The 16,616-nt window shown below is 57.1% G+C and overlaps 1 protein-coding gene across 1 annotated transcript; it reads right to left on the bottom strand.

Moving 5' to 3' along the window:
* Nucleotides 1-5,906: 5,906 nt before the first annotated feature.
* On the bottom strand, nt 5,907-9,807 carry LOC129825798 (basic proline-rich protein-like). Its single transcript, XM_055885940.1, has 3 exons — nt 9,777-9,807; nt 7,918-9,663; nt 5,907-5,941 (listed from the first exon to the last, which is right to left on the bottom strand). Exons 1-3 carry the CDS (start codon nt 9,805-9,807, stop codon nt 5,907-5,909), a joined length of 1,812 nt encoding a protein of 603 aa, XP_055741915.1.
* Between the last annotated feature and the right edge of the window lie 6,809 nt (nt 9,808-16,616).

Genomic DNA, 16,616 nt, shown 5'->3' with positions numbered 1-16,616 from the left:
CTCAGTCATATATAGTCACAGGGGCCTTGTTGTCCCTCTCCTCAGCTCAGTCACATATAGTCACCAGGCCTTCTGTCCCTCTCCTCAGCTCAGTCACATATAGTCACCAGGCCTTGTTGTCCCTCTCCTCAGCTCAGTCACATATAGCCACCAGGCCTTCTGTCCCTCTCCACAGCTCAGTCACATATAGTCACCAGGCCTTCTGTCCCTCTCCTCAGCTCAGTCACATATAGTCACCGGGCCTTCTGTCCCTCTCCTCAGCTCAGTCACATATAGCCACCGGGCCTTGTTGTCCCTCTCCTCAGCTCAGTCACATATAGCCACCAGGCCTTCTGTCCCTCTCCTCAGCTCAGTCACATATAGCCACCGGGCCTTCTGTCCCTATAACCCAGCTCAGTCACATATAGTCACCGGGCCTTCTGTCCCTCTCCTCAGCTCAGTCACATATAGTCACTGGGCCTTGTTGTCCCTCAGCTCAGTCACATATAGCCACCAGGCCTTGTTGTCCCTCTCCTCAGCTCAGTCACATATAGCCACCAGGCCTTCTGTCCCTCTCCTCAGCTCAGTCACGTATAGCCACCGGGCCTTGTTGTCCCTCTCCTCAGCTCAGTCACATATAGTCATCAGGCCTTCTGTCCCTCTCCTCAGCTCAGTCACATATAGCCACCGGGCCTTCTGTCCCTCTCCTCAGCTCAGTCACATATAGTCACCGGGCCTTCTGTCCCTCTCCTCAGCTCAGTCACATATAGCCACCGGGCCTTGTTGTCCCTCTCCTCAGCTCAGTCACATATAGCCACCAGGCCTTCTGTCCCTCTCCTCAGCTCAGTCACATATAGCCACCGGGCCTTCTGTCCCTATAACCCAGCTCAGTCACATATAGTCACCGGGCCTTCTGTCCCTCTCCTCAGCTCAGTCACATATAGTCACCGGGCCTTCTGTCCCTCTCCTCAGCTCAGTCACGTATAGTCACCAGGCCTTGTTCTCCCTCTCCTCAGCTCAGTCACATATAGTCACCGGGCCTTCTGTCCCTCTCCTCAGCTCAGTCACATATAGTCACCGGGCCTTGTTGCCCCTCTCCTCAGCTCAGTCACATATAGTCACCGGGCCTTCTGTCCCTCTCCTCAGCTCAGTCACATGTAGTCACCGGGCCTTCTGTCCCTCTCCTCAGCTCAGTCACATATAGCCACTGGGCCTTCTGTCCCTCTCCTCAGCTCAGTCACATATAGTCACCGGGCCTTCTGTCCCTCTCCTCAGCTCAGTCACATATAGTCACCGGGCCTTCTGACCCTCTCCTCAGCTCAGTCACATATAGCCACCGGGCCTTGTTTACCCTCTCCTCAGCTCAGTCACATATAGTCACCGGGCCTTCTGACCCTCTCCTCAGCTCAGTCACATATAGTCACCGGGCCTTCTGTCCCTCTCCTCAGCTCAGTCACATATAGCCACCGGGGCTTGTTGTCCCTCTCCTCAGCTCAGTCACATATAGCCACCGGGCCTTCTGTCCCTCTCCTCAGCTCAGTCACATATAGCCACCGGGTCTTGTTGTCCCTCTCCTCAGCTCAGTCACATATAGTCACCGGGCCTTCTGTCCCTCTCCTCAGCTCAGTCACATAGAGTCACCGGGTCTTGTTGTCCCTCTCCTCAGCTCAGTCACATATAGTCACCGGGCCTTCTGTCCCTCTCCTCAGCTCAGTCACATATAGCCACCGGGCCTTCTGTCCCTCTCCTCAGCTCAGTCACATATAGCCACCAGGCCTTCTGTCCCTCTCCTCAGCTCAGTCACATATAGTCACCGGGCCTTCTGTCCCTCTCCTCAGCTCAGTCACATATAGCCACCAGGCCTTCTGTCCCTCTCCTCAGCTCAGTCACATATAGTCACCGGGCCTTCTGTCCCTCTCCTCAGCTCAGTCACATATAGTCACCGGGCCTTCTGTCCCTCTCCTCAGCTCAGTCACATATAGCCACCGGGCCTTGTTGTCCCTCAGCTCAGTCACATATAGTCACCGGGCCTTCTGTCCCTCTCCTCAGCTCAGTCACATTTAGTCACCGGGCCTTCTGTCCCTCTCCTCAGCTCAGTCACATATAGCCACCGGGCCTTCTGTCCCTATCCTCAGCTCAGTCACATATAGTCACCGGGCCTTCTGTCCCTCTCCTCAGCTCAGTCACATATAGCCACCGGGCCTTCTGTCCCTCTCCTCAGCTCAGTCACATATAGCCACCGGGCCTTCTGTCCCTCTCCTCAGCACAGTCGCATATAGCCACCGGGCCTTGTTGTCCCTCTCCTCAACTCAGTCACATATAGTCACCAGGCCTTCTGTCCCTCTCCTCAGATCAGTCACATATAGTCACCGGGCCTTCTGTCCCTCTCCTCAGCTCAGTCACATATAGTCACCAGGCCTTCTGTCCCTCTCCTCAGCTCAGTCACATATAGCCACCGGGCCTTCTGTCCCTCTCCTCAGCTCAGTCACATATAGTCACCAGGCCTTCTGTCCCTCTCCTCAGCTCAGTCACATATAGTCACTGGGCCTTGTTGTCCCTCTCCTCAGCTCAGTCACATATAGCCACCGGGCCTTCTGTCCCTCTCCTCAGCTCAGTCACATATAGTCACCAGGCCTTCTGTCCCTCTCCTCAGCTCAATCACATATAGTCACCGGGCCTTCTGTCCCTCTCCTCAGCTCAGTCACATATAGCCACCAGGCCTTCTGTCCCTCTCCTCAGCTCAGTCACATATAGTCACCGGGCCTTCTGTCCCTCTCCTCAGCTCAGTCACATATAGTCACCGGGCCTTCTGTCCCTCTCCTCAGCTCAGTCACATATAGCCACCGGGCCTTGTTGTCCCTCAGCTCAGTCACATATAGTCACCGGGCCTTCTGTCCCTCTCCTCAGCTCAGTCACATATAGTCACCGGGCCTTCTGTCCCTCTCCTCAGCTCAGTCACATATAGCCACCGGGCCTTCTGTCCCTCTCCTCAGCTCAGTCACATATAGCCACCGGGCCTTCTGTCCCTCTCCTCAGCTCAGTCACATATAGCCACCGGGCCTTGTTGTCCCTCTCCTCAACTCAGTCACATATAGTCACCAGGCCTTCTGTCCCTCTCCTCAGCTCAGTCACATATAGTCACCGGGCCTTCTGTCCCTCTCCTCAGCTCAGTCACATATAGTCACCAGGCCTTCTGTCCCTCTCCTCAGCTCAGTCACATATAGCCACCGGGCCTTCTGTCCCTCTCCTCAGCTCAGTCACATATAGTCACCAGGCCTTCTGTCCCTCTCCTCAGCTCAGTCACATATAGTCACCGGGCCTTGTTGTCCCTCTCCTCAGCTCAGTCACATATAGCCACCAGGCCTTCTGTCCCTCTCCTCAGCTCAGTCACATATAGCCACCGGGCCTTCTGTCCCTCTCCTCAGCTCAGTCACATATAGCCACCAGGCCTTCTGTCCCTCTCCTCAGCTCAGTCACATATAGCCACCAGGCCTTCTGTCCCTCTCCTCAGCTCAGTCACATATAGCCACCAGGCCTTCTGTCCCTCTCCTCAGCTCAGTCACATATAGTCACCGGGCCTTCTGTCCCTCTCCTCAGCTCAGTCACATATAGTCACCGGGCCTTCTGTCCCTCTCCTCAGCTCAGTCACATATAGTCACCGGGCCTTCTGTCCCTCTCCTCAGCTCAGTCACATATAGTCACCAGGCCTTGTTGTCCCTCTCCTCAGCTCAGTCACATATAGCCACCGGGCCTTCTGTCCCTCTCCTCAGCTCAGTCACATATAGTCACCGGGCCTTCTGTCCCTCTCCTCAGCTCAGTCACATATAGTCACCAGGCCTTGTTGTCCCTCAGCTCAGTCACATATAGCCACCGGGCCTTCTGTCCCTCTCCTCAGCTCAGTCACATATAGTCACCGGGCCTTCTGTCCCTCTCCTCAGCTCAGTCACATATAGCCACCAGGCCTTCTGTCCCTCTCCTCGGCTCAGTCACATATAGTCACCGGGCCTTCTGTCCCTCTCCTCAGCTCAGTCACATATAGTCACCGGGCCTTCTGTCCCTCTCCTCAGCTCAGTCACATAAAGCCACCGGGCCTTGTTGTCCCTCTCCTCAGCTCAGTCACATATAGTCACCAGGCCTTCTGTCCCTCTCCTCAGCTCAGTCACATATAGCCACCGGGCCTTGTTGTCCCTCAGCTCAGTCACATATAGTCACCGGGCCTTCTGTCCCTCTCCTCAGCTCAGTCACATATAGTCACCGGGCCTTCTGTCCCTCTCCTCAGCTCAGTCACATATAGTCACCAGGCCTTCTGTCCCTCTCCTCAGCTCAGTCACATATAGCCACCGGGCCTTGTTGTCCCTCAGCTCAGTCACATATAGTCACCGGGCCTTCTGTCCCTCTCCTCAGCTCAGTCACATATAGTCACCGGGCCTTCTGTCCCTCTCCTCTGCTCAGTCACATATAGCCACCGGGCCTTCTGTCCCTCTCCTCAGCTCAGTCACATATAGTCACCGGGCCTTCTGTCCCTCTCCTCAGCTCAGTCACATATAGCCACCGGGCCTTCTGTCCCTCTCCTCAGCTCAGTCACATATAGTCACCGGGCCTTCTGTCCCTCTCCTCAGCTCAGTCACATATAGTCACCAGGCCTTCTGTCCCTCTCCTCAGCTCAGTCACATATAGCCACCAGGCCTTCTGTCCCTCTCCTCAGCTCAGTCACATATAGCCACCAGGCCTTCTGTCCCTCTCCTCAGCTCAGTCACATATAGTCACCGGGCCTTCTGTCCCTCTCCTCAGCTCAGTCACATATAGCCATCGGGCCTTCTGTCCCTCTCCTCAGCTCAGTCACATATAGCCACCGGGCCTTCTCTCCCTCTCCTCAGCTCAGTCACATATAGCCACCGGGTCTTGTCTCCCTCTCCTCAGCTCAGTCACATATAGCCACCGGGTCTTGTTGTCCCTCAGCTCAGTCACATATAGTCACCAGGCCTGTTACGTTCCCCAGTTTCTGTGTTCTGTTTTGTATTTGAGTGTGTGTTTCAGGAGATGGCTTCCTGAAGTACTCCCCAACCAGCTGATTGGTCAACCCCAGGCTAATTGGTGATTGGAGCTGACTCCGCCCCCTCGTCAAGAAGCAGCTGACACTAATCACCATTGCCACCTGAAGATAAAAGCCAGTGTTCTGCCCAAGAGAGGAGAGAGGAGAGAGATGAGATTTGGAGTAGAGATTTGGAGATTGAGAGAGAGAAACATTAGATTGTGATATAGTGTGGGTTGTGTATCAGAAAGTGTGGTATGTACTGTTGTTGTTGGTAGCAGTTTTTCTATGTCCTGTGTTTGAGTGTTTGTGAAATCATTAATAATTACTCTGTTTCATTTGTTCCCAAGGGGGGAAGGAGAAGGCACTTTGGGAGTGCTTAGGCAAGAGGCCCGAGGGCATACATATACCCGTAGCATATTTACTGTCTAGGCACACTAGGTAAGACCTGTGTGGACCACCCCCTGTATTTTGGTTAGGGCACCAGGCGGTGTTAAGTTAGGTAAGTTAAGTGGGTAGGCAGGTTAGATAGGAGAGGGGGAACTTTGATATTTACTTTCTTTGCTTTGGTTCCGTCCAGCCCCTTTTCCCCATATTACCGTGTAAGAAAATAAATCCAAGTAAACGGTAAAATCTGCTTTTGTGTCATCCTTACTCGCACCTACAGTCCATACCTCTTGCACTTCAGAGAGTTGAGTTGTAGCAGGGAGTTGCGTTCCCTCTTCTCAGAGGCGTGCGTAACAGGCCTTCTGTCCCTCTCCTCAGCTCAGTCACATATAGTCACCAGGCCTTCTGTCCCTCTCCTCAGCTCAGTCACATATAGTCACCAGAACTTCTGTCCCTCTCCTCAGCTCAGTCACATATAGTCACCGGGCCTTCTGTCCCTCTCCTCAGCTCAGTCACATATAGCCACCAGGCTTTCTTCGTCTTCTACTTGGGCAGTGCACATCGGTGAGAAAGGACACGTATTTCTAGCCCCTGGGTGTTTTAATAGTGACCTGGGGATGTGAAGCGTATGTCTATAACATTTAACACTTAGCCTAGCGGGGCGGCGGGTAGCCTAGCGGGGAGGCGGGTAGCCTAGCGGGGCGGCGGGTAGCCTAGCGGGGAGGCGGGTAGCCTAGCGGGGCGGCGGGTAGCCTAGCGGGGAGGCGGGTAGCCTAGCGGGGCGGCGGGTAGCCTAGCGGGGAGGCGGGTAGCCTAGCGGGGCGGCGGGTAGCCTAGCGGGTCAGGTGTGGGAGGGGAGGAGAGTAGGGTGAGTTGTGGGAGGGGAGGAGAGTGGGGTGAGGTGTGGGAGGGGAGGAGAGTGGGGTGAGGTGTGGGAGGGGAGGGGAGGAAAGTGGGGTGAGTTGTGGGAGGGGAATGGGGTGAGGTGTGGGAGGGGAATGGGTAAGGTGTGGGAGGGGAATGGGGTGAGGTGTGGGAGCGGAATGGGGTGAGGTGTGGGAGGGGAGTGGGGTGAGGTGTGGGAGGGGAATGGGGTGAGGTGTGGGAGGGGAGTGGGGTGAGGTGTGGGAGGGGAGGGGAGGGGAGTGGGGTGAGGTGTGGGAGGGGAATGGGGTGAGGTGTGGGAGGGGAGTGGGGTGAGGTGTGGGAGGGGAATGGGGTGAGGTGTGGGAGGGGAGTGGGGTGAGGTGTGGGAGGGGAGTGGGGTAAAGTGTGGGAGGGGAGTGGGGTGAGGTGTGGGAGGGGAGTGGGGTGAGGTGTGGGAGGGGAATGGGGTGAGGTGTGGGAGGGGAATGGGGTGAGGTGTGGGAGGGGAATGGGGTGAGGTGTGGGAGGGGAATGGGGTGAGGTGTGGGAGGGGAGGAGAGTAGGGTGAGTTGTGGGAGGGGAGGAGAGTGGGGTGAGGTGTGGGAGGGGAGGGGAGGAGAGTGGGGTGAGTTGTGGAAGGGGAGTGGGGTGAGTTGTGGGAGGGGAATGGGGTGAGTTGTGGGAGGGGAATGGGGTGAGGTGTGGGAGGGGAATGGGGTGAGGTGTGGGAGGGGAATGGGGTGAGGTGTGGGAGGGGAGTGGGGTGAGGTGTGGGAGGGGAGTGGGGTGAGTTGTGGGAGGGGAGTGGGGTGAGGTGTGGGAGGGGAGTGGGGTGAGTTGTGGGAGGGGAGTGGGGTGAGGTGTGGGAGGGGAGTGGGGTGAGGTGTGGGAGGGGAGTGGGGTGAGGTGTGGGAGGGGAGTGGGGTGAGGTGTGGGAGGGGAGTGGGGTGAGGTGTGGGAGGGGAGTGGGGTGAGGTGTGGGAGGGGAGTGGGGTGAGGTGTGGGAGGGGAGTGGGGTGAGGTGTGGGAGGGGAGGGGAGTGGGGTGAGGTGTGGGAGGGGAGTGGGGTGAGGTGTGGGAGGGGAGTGGGGTGAGGTGTGGGAGGGGAGTGGGGTGAGGTGTGGGAGGGGAGTGGGGTGAGTTGTGGAAGGGGAGGAGAGTGGGGTGAGGTGTGGGAGGGGAGGAGAGTGGGGTGAGGTGTGGGAGGGGAGTGGGGTGAGGTGTGGGAGGGGAGTGGGGTGAGGTGTGGGAGGGGAGTGGGGTGAGGTGTGGGAGGAGAGTGGGGTGAGGTGTGGGAGGGGAGTGGGGTGAGGTGTGGGAGGGGAGTGGGGTGAGGTGTGGGAGGGGAATGGGGTGAGGTGTGGGAGGGGAGGGCATAGAGAGCCAAGGCGAGCAACAAGCCCTCTACATTTCAATCCACACAGCTGTGCCAAGGCCAACATCAATAGCAGCCATCCATGGAGAGAGAGGGGTTGAGAGAGAGAGAGAGAGAGAGAGAGAGAGAGAGAGAGAGAGAGAGAGGGGGGAGCGAGAGAGAGAAAGTGACTGAGTGAGTTACTGAGTGAGTGAGTGAGGGTGAAAGAGAGAGCTAGAGAGGAAGAGAGAGAGAGAGTGCCCATTGCTCTCCCCATCCTGGCAGGCTGGCAGCTCACCAGAAGGACTGGGGGCCTTGCTGCTGACGCCAGGACTGCGCCAGGACTGTGGGCTGGGGGCCTTGCTGCTGACGCCAGGACTGCGCCAGGACTGTGGGCTGGGGGCCTTGCTGCTGACGCCAGGACTGTGGGCTGGGGGCCTTGCTGCTGTCGCCAGGACTGCGCCAGGACTGTGGGCTACATCCAGTGGTACATCCACATGTAGGCCGGAGCTGGGCCAGAGTAGGGCCAGGGGCTGGGCCGGAGCAGGGCCAGGGGCTGGGCCGGAGCAGGGCCAGGGGCTGGGCCGGAGCAGGGCCAGGGGCTGGGCCGGAGCAGGGCCACGTGCTGGGCCAGAGTAGGGCCTGAGTAGGGCCAGGGGCTTGGCCGGAGCAGGGCCAGGGGCTGGGCCGGAGTAGTGCCAGGGGCTGGGCCAGAGTAGGGCCTGAGTAGGGCCAGGGGCTGGGCCGGAGTAGGGCCACGGGCTGGGCCGGAGTAGGGCCAGGGGCTGGGCCGGAGCTGGGCTGGAGTAGGGCCAGGGGCTGGGCCGGAGTAGGGCCAGGGGCTGGGCCGGAGCTGGGCCAGGGGCTGGGCCGGAGCTGGGCCAGGGGCTGGGCCGGAGTAGGGCCACGTGCTGGGCCGGAGTAGGGCCTGAGTAGGGCCAGGGGCTTGGCCGGAGCAGGGCCAGGGGCTGGGCCGGAGTAGGGCCAGGGGCTGGGCAGGAGTAGGGCCAGGGGCTGGGCCGGAGTAGGGCCACGGGCTGGGCCGGAGTAGGGCCAGGGGCTGGGCCGGAGCTGGGCCGGAGTAGGGCCAGGGGCTGGGCCGGAGTAGGGCCAGGGGCTGGGCCGGAGTAGGGCCAGGGGCTGGGCCGGAGCTGGGCCAGGGGCTGGGCCGGAGTAGGGCCACGTGCTGGGCCGGAGTAGGGCCTGAGTAGGGCCAGGGGTTTGGCCGGAGCAGGGCCAGGGGCTGGGCCGGAGTAGGGCCAGGGGCTGGGCAGGAGTAGGGCCAGGGGCTGGGCAGGAGTAGGGCCAGGGGCTGGGCCGGAGTAGGGCCACGGGCTGGGCTGGAGTAGGGCCAGGGGCTGGGCCGGAGCTGGGCCGGAGTAGGGCCAGGGGCTGGGCCGGAGTAGGGCCACGTGCTGGGCCGGAGTAGGGCCTGAGTAGGGCCAGGGGCTTGGCCGGAGCAGGGCCAGGGGCTGGGCAGGAGTAGGGCCAGGGGCTGGGCCGGAGTAGGGCCACGGGCTGGGCCGGAGTAGGGCCAGGGGCTGGGCCGGAGCTGGGCCGGAGTAGGGCCAGGGGCTGGGCCGGAGTAGGGCCAGGGGCTGGGCCGGAGTAGTGCCAGGGGCTGGGCCGGAGCTGGGCCGGAGTAGGGCCAGGGGCTGGGCCGGAGTAGGGCCAGGGGCTGGGCCGGAGCTGGGCCGGAGTAGGGCCAGGGGCTGGGCCGGAGTAGGGCCACGTGCTGGGCTAGAGTAGGGCCTGAGTAGGGCCAGGTCCTTGGCCGGAGCAGGGCCAGGGGCTGGGCCGGAGTAGGGCCAGGGGCTGGGCAGGAGTAGGGCCAGGGGCTGGGCCGGAGTAGGGCCACGGGCTGGGCTGGAGTAGGGCCAGGGGCTGGGCCGGAGCTGGGCCGGAGTAGGGCCAGGGGCTGGGCCGGAGTAGGGCCAGGGGCTGGGCCGGAGTAGGGCCAGGGGCTGGGCCGGAGCTGGGCCGGAGTAGGGCCAGGGGCTGGGCCGGAGTAGGGCCAGGGGCTGGGCCGGAGTAGTGCCAGGGGCTGGGCCGGAGGGCCAAAAACAACATATAAGATGCCTGGCTGACCCAACAACCTCCTAATACTGATGTGTGGTCACGCTCGGGGGAATGTGTTAGGTGCTCTGCATGCGTTACAACTGGAGCCCTGAGTCCCTCGCTGATCCATGAAGGCCTGTGTGTTTGGCTCTGTGTGTTTGTGTGAATGAATGAATGAAGGAAATTTTATTTCCGTGTCAAATCGCCAATTGGCAACCAAATCCTTTATGGAATTAATTGACACGTGTGTGTGTGTGTGTGTGTGTGTGTGTGTGCGTGCGTGCGTGCGTGTGTGTGTAGTTGAGTTTTAGTTATAAGGTTTAATAATGTTAAGACTCGCACCGAATGTGGATCTAACGTCTGTCTGCCAATCGTTCGGCGTGCAGAGACCAACCGCTGTAGACATCTGACTGAAGTCAGACGATTCTACATGTAAAACTGCTTTCTCTAATTATGGCCGGCACTCTGTTCTGAGGTGCTAAGTACTCTCGGCTAGCAAATGCTATTGGTGTGTCTGAGCTCTTACATAGGAATATACTGTAAAACTTCACTTTTTTTTAACCTTTATTTAACTACAATGGGGAGAACAAGTATTTGACACAATTATGTCATGCAATAAAATGCTAATTAATTACTTAAAAATCATACAATGTGATTTTCTGGATTTTTGTTTTAGATTCCGTCTCTCACAGTTGAAGTGTACCTATGATAAAAATTACAGACCTCTACATGCTTTGTAAGTAGGAAAACCTGCAAAATCGGCAATGTTTCAAATACTTGTTCTCCCCACTGTAGGTAAGTCAGTTAAGAACAAATTGTTATTTACAATGGCGGCCTACCGGGGAACAGTGGGTTAACTGCCTTGTTCAGGGGCAGAACAACAGATTTTTACCTTGTCAGCTCAGGGATTCGATCTAGCAACCTTTCGGTTACTAGTCCAACACTAACCACTAGGCTACCTGCTGGTTACTAGTCCAACACTCTAACCACTAGGCTACCTGCTGGTTACTGGCTAAACACTAACCACTAGGCTACCTGCTGGTTACTAGTCCAACGCTCTAACCACTAGGCTACCTGCTGGTTACTAGTCCAACGCTCTAACCACTAGGCTACCTGCTGGTTACTGACAACACTAACCACTAGGCTACCTGCTGGTTACTAGTCCAACGCTCTAACCACTAGGCTACCTGCTGGTTACTAGTCCAACGCTCTAACCACTAGGCTACCTGCTGGTTACTAGTCCAAGGCTCTAACCACTAGGCTACCTGCTGGTTACTAGTCCAACGCTCTAACCGCTAGGCTACCTGCTGGTTACTAGTCCAACGCTCTAACCGCTAGGCTACCTGCTGGTTACTAGCCGAACGCTCTAACCGCTAGGCTACCTGCTGGTTACTAGTCCAACGCTGCTGGTTACTAGTCCAACCGCTAGGCTACCTAATGGTTACTAGCCCAACGCTCTAACCGCTAGGCTACCTGCTGGTTACTAGTCCAACGCTCTAACCGCTAGTCTACCTGCTGGTTACTAGTCCAACGCTCTAACCGCTAGGCTACCTGCTGGTTACTAGTCCAACGCTCTAACCGGTGCAGTTATAAACCATTCCCTGTTCTATTCCCCAGCTCTATCTTGTTCCACTAATCAGGGAGTAGTGTGTTTCTCAGGGAGGGATGACGGCATGGAGTCTAGTGGAGGAATGTACTTTCCCTTCCACATCCCAGATAGTTCTCCCCAATGCAGCTAATGCTCCAGCCATGCTCCAGCTAATGCTCCAGCTAATGCTCCAGCCATGCTCCAGCTAATGCTCCAGCTAATGCTCCAGCCATGGTCCAGCTAATGCTCCAGCTAATGCTCCAGCTAATGCTCCAGCTAATGCTCCAGCCATGTTCCAGCTAATGCTCCAGCTAATGCTCCAGCCATGCTCCAGCCATGCTCCAGCTAATGCTCCAGCTAATGCTCCAGCTAATGCTCCAGCTAATGCTCCAGCCATGCTCCAGCTAATGCTCCAGCCATGCTCCAGCTAATGCTCCAGCCATGCTCCAGCCATGACCTGTGACGATCTAATTGTAATAAAGTTATTATGATGAAGACATGATTTCGCACGACAGCATATATGGGTCATGGACTCACTGGCCGTCGCTAAACTATTCTCGTCCCAGCTCAGTCACATATAGCCACCAGGCCTTGTTGTCCCTCTCCTCAGCTCAGTCACATATAGCCACCGGGCCTTCTGTCCCTCTCCTCAGCTCAGTCACATATAGCCACCAGGCCTTCTGTCCCTCTCCCCAGCTCAGTCACATATAGCCACCAGGCCTTCTGTCCCTCTCCTCAGCTCAGTCACATATAGTCACCAGGCCTTGTTGTCCCTCTCCTCAGCTCAGTCACATATAGCCACCGGGCCTTCTGTCCCTCTCCTCAGCTCAGTCACATATAGCCACCGGGCCTTGTTGTCCCTCTCCTCAGCTCAGTCACATATAGTCACCGGGCCTTCTGTCCCTCTCCTCAGCTCAGTCACATATAGCCACCGGGCCTTCTGTCCCTCTCCTCAGCTCAGTCACATATAGCCACCAGGTTTTCTTCGTCTTCTACTTGGGCAGTGCACATCGGTGAGAAAGGACACGTATTTCTAGCCCCTGGGTGTTTTAATAGTGACCTGGGGATGTGAAGCGTATGTCTATAACATTTAACACTTAGCCTAGCGGGGCGGCGGGTAGCCTAGCGGGGCGGCGGGTAGCCTAGCGGGGAGGCGGGTAGCCTAGCGGGGAGGCGGGTAGCCTAGCGGGGCGGCGGGTAGCCTAGCGGGGCGGCGGGTAGCCTAGCGGGGAGGCGGGTAGCCTAGCGGGGCGGCGGGTAGCCTAGCGGGGAGGCGGGTAGCCACGCGGGGAGGCGGGTAGCCATGCGGGGCGGCGGGTAGCCTAGCGGGTCAGGTGTGGGAGGGGAGGAGAGTAGGGTGAGTTGTGGGAGGGGAGGAGAGTGGGGTGAGGTGTGGGAGGGGAGGGGAGGAGAGTGGGGTGAGTTGTGGGAGGGGAATGGGGTGAGGTGTGGGAGGGGAATGGGGTGAGGTGTGGGAGGGGAGGGCATAGAGAGCCAAGGCGAGCAACAAGCTCTCTACATTTCAATCCACACAGCTGTGCCAAGTCCAACATCAATAGCAGCCATCCATGGAGAGAGAGGGGTTGAGAGAGAGAGAGAGAGGGGTTGAGAGAGAGAGGGGAGCGAGAGAGAGAAAGTGACTGAGTGAGTGACTGAGTGAGTGAGTGAGTGAGGGTGAAAGAGAGAGCTAGAGAGGAAGAGAGAGAGAGGAAGAGAGAGAGAGAGTGCCCATTGCTCTCCCCATCCTGGCAGGCTGGCAGCTCACCAGAAGGACTGGGGGCCTTGCTGCTGACGCCAGGACTGTGGGCTGGGGGCCTTGCTGCTGACGCCAGGACTGTGGGCTGGGGGACTTGCTGCTGTCGCCAGGACTGCGCCAGGACTGTGGGCTACATCCAGTGGTACATCCACATGTAGGCCGGAGCTGGGCCAGGGGCTTGGCCGGAGCAGGGCCAGGGGCTGGGCCGGAGCAGGGCCAGGGGCTGGGCCGGAGCAGGGCCAGGGGCTGGGCCGGAGTAGGGCCACGTGCTGGGCCGGAGTAGGGCCACGTGCTGGGCCGGAGTAGGGCCTGAGTAGGGCCAGGGGCTTGGCCGGAGCAGGGCCAGGGGCTGGGCCGGAGTAGTGCCAGGGGCTGGGCAGGAGTAGGGCCAGGGGCTGGGCCGGAGTAGGGCCAGGGGCTGGGCCGGAGTAGGGCCAGGGGCTGGGCCGGAGTAGGGCCAGGGGCTGGGCCGGAGTAGGGCCAGGGGCTGGGCCGGAGTAGGGCCACGGGCTGGGCTGGAGTAGGGCCAGGGGCTGGGCCGGAGCTGGGCCGGAGTAGGGCCAGGGGCTGGGCCGGAGTAGGGCCACGTGCTGGGCCGGAGTAGGGCCTGAGTAGGGCCAGGGGCTTGGCCGGAGCAGGGCCAGGGGCTGGGCAGGAGTAGGGCCAGGGGCTGGGCCGGAGTAGGGCCACGGGCTGGGCCGGAGTAGGGCCAGGGGCTGGGCCGGAGTAGGGCCAGGGGCTGGGCCGGAGTAGGGCCAGGGGCTGGGCCGGAGTAGTGCCAGGGGCTGGGCCGGAGCTGGGCCGGAGTAGTGCCAGGGGCTGGGCCGGAGCTGGGCCGGAGTAGGGCCAGGGGCTGGGCCGGAGTAGGGCCAGGGGCTGGGCCGGAGTAGTGCCAGGGGCTGGGCCGGAGGGCCAAAAACAACATATAAGATGCCTGGCTGACCCAACAACCTCCTAATACTGATGTGTGGTCACGCTCGGGGGAATGTGTTAGGTGCTCTGCATGCGTTACAACTGGAGCCCTGAGTCCCTCGCTGATCCATGAAGGCCTGTGTGTTTGGCTCTGTGTGTTTGTGTGAATGAATGAATGAAAATGAATGAAGGAAATTTTATTTCCGTGTCAAATCGCCAATTGGCAACCCATCCTTTATGGAATTAATTGACACGTGTGTGTGTGTGTGTGTGTGTGTGTGTGTGTGTGTGTGTGTGTGTGTGTGTGTGTGTGTGTGTGTGTGTGCGTGTGTGTGTGTGTGTGTGTGTGTGTGTAGTTGAGTTTTAGTTATCATAAGGTTTAATAATGTTATGACTCTCACCGAATGTGGATCTAACGTCTGTCTGTCAATCGTTCGACGTGCAGAGACCAACCGCTGTAGACATCTGTCTGAAGTCAGACGATTCTACATGTAAAACTGGTTTCTCTAATTATGGAGAAGTACTCTCGGCTAGCAAATGCTATTGGTGTGTCTGAGCTCTTACATAGGAATATACTGTAAAACTTCACTTTTTTTAACCTTTATTTAACTACAATGGGGAGAACAAGTATTTGACACACTTATGTCATGCAATAAAATGCTAATTAATTACTTAAAAATCATACAATGTGATTTTCTGGATTTTTGTTCTAGATTCCGTCTCTCACAGTTGAAGTGTACCTATGATCAAAATTACAGACCTCTACATGCTTTGTAAGTAGGAAAAACCTGCAAAATCGGCAGTGTTTCAAATACTTCTCCCCACTGTAGGTAAGTCAGTTAAGAACAAATTCTTATTTACAATGGAGGCCTACCGGGGAACAGTGGGTTAACTGCCTTGTTCAGGGGGCAGAACAACAGATTTTTACCTTGTCAGCTCAGGGATTCGATCTAGCAACCTTTCGGTTACTAGTCCAACACTCTAACCACTAGGTGACCTGCTGGTTACTAGTCCAACGCTCTAACCACTAGGCTACCTGCTGGTTACTAGTCCAACACTCTAACCACTAGTCTACCTGCTGGTTACTAGTCCAACACTCTAACCACTAGGCTACCTGCTGGTTACTAGTCCAACGCTCTAACCGCTAGGCTACCTGCTGGTTACTGGTCCAACGCTCTAACCGCTAGGCTACCTGCCGGTTACTAGTCCAACGCTCTAACCACTAGGCTACCTGCTGGTTACTAGTCCAACACTCTAACCACTAGGCTACCTGCTGGTTACTAGTCCAACGCTCTAACCGCTAGGCTACCTGCTGGTTACTAGCCGAACGCTCTAACCGCTAGGCTACCTGCTGGTTACTAGTCCAACGCTGCTGGTTACTAGTCCAACCGCTAGGCTACCTAATGGTTACTAGCCCAAAGCTCTAAGCGCTAGGCTACCTGCTGGTTACTAGTCCAACGCTCTAACCGCTAGTCTACCTGCTGGTTACTAGTCCAACGCTCTAACCGCTAGGCTACCTGCTGGTTACTAGTCCAACGCTCTAACCGCTAGGCTACCTGCTGGTTACTAGTCCAACGCTCTAACCACTAGGCTACCTGCTGGTTACTAGTCCAACGCTCTAACCGCTAGGCTACCTGCTGGTTACTAGCCCAACGCTCTAACCGCTAGGCTACCTGCTGGTTACTAGTCCAACGCTCTAACCGCTAGGCTACCTGCTGGTTACTAGTCCAACGCTCTAACCGCTAGGCTACCTGCTGGTTACTAGTCCAACGCTCTAACCGCTAGGCTACCTGCTGGTTACTAGCCCAACGCTCTAACCGCTAGGCTACCTGCTGGTTACTAGTCCAACGCTCTAACCGCTAGGCTACCTGCTGGTTACTAGTCCAACGCTCTAACCGCTAGGCTACCTGCTGGTTACTAGTCCAACGCTCTAACCGCTAGGCTACTTGCTGGTTACTAGTCCAACGCTCTAACCACTAGGCTACCTGCTGGTTCCTAGTCCAACACTCTAACCACGAGCTACCTGCTGGTTACTAGTCCAACACTCTAACCACTAGGCTACCTGCCTCCCCACTCTAACCACTAGGCTACCTGCCGCCCCAATGATACGCTTAGTCTCAAACAGCCACTTGTCCCTTTTAATAGCCGGGCAACGGTACACAAATCAGCAAATAAACACCCGTTTAAATTAAACATTGGGTCTAAATTAAATGAATTGTTTACGAGATTTAATGTTTGATTTGTTACATTAAATAATTCAGCTCAACAACAACAAAAAAGATGTCAATCATCTGTTTTTATCGCCAGTAAGAAACTGCTAGCCATTGGCTGCTAACACCTGAGTACTGCTAGCCATTGGCTGCTAACAGCTGAGTACTGCTAGCCATTGGCTGCTAACAGCTGAGTACTGCTAGCCATTGGCTGCTAACAGCTGAGTACTGCTAGTCATTGCCTGCTAACAGCTGAGTACTGCTAGTCATTGGCTGCTAACAGCTGAGTACTGCTGGCCATTGGCTGCTAACAGCTGAGTACTGCTAGCCATTGGCTGCTAACAGCTGAGTACTGCTAGCTAACTGGCTGCTAACAGCTGAGTACTGCTAGCTAACTGGCTGCTAACAGCTGAGTACTGCTAGCCATTGGCTGCTAACAGCTGAGTACTGCTAGCTAACTGGCTGCTAACAGC

This window comes from Salvelinus fontinalis, chromosome 28 (assembly GCF_029448725.1).
Source record: "Salvelinus fontinalis isolate EN_2023a chromosome 28, ASM2944872v1, whole genome shotgun sequence".
Taxonomy (NCBI): Eukaryota; Metazoa; Chordata; class Actinopteri; order Salmoniformes; family Salmonidae; genus Salvelinus; species Salvelinus fontinalis.
This window is presented reverse-complemented; position numbering and strand designations above follow the sequence as displayed.

Excerpts from the sequence above, each read along its gene's own strand:
- LOC129825798 (XM_055885940.1), bottom strand. The coding sequence starts at position 9,807 with ATGGATCAGCGAGGGACTCAGGGCTCCAGTT. Across the intron at positions 9,664-9,776 it reads AGGGACTCAGGGCTCCAGTT|CCCCTGGCACTACTCCGGCC; the intron begins GTAACGCATGCA and ends CCTCCGGCCCAG. Across the intron at positions 5,942-7,917 it reads CAAGGCCCCCAGTCCTTCTG|AAGACGAAGAAAGCCTGGTG; the intron begins GTGAGCTGCCAG and ends CTGCCCAAGTAG.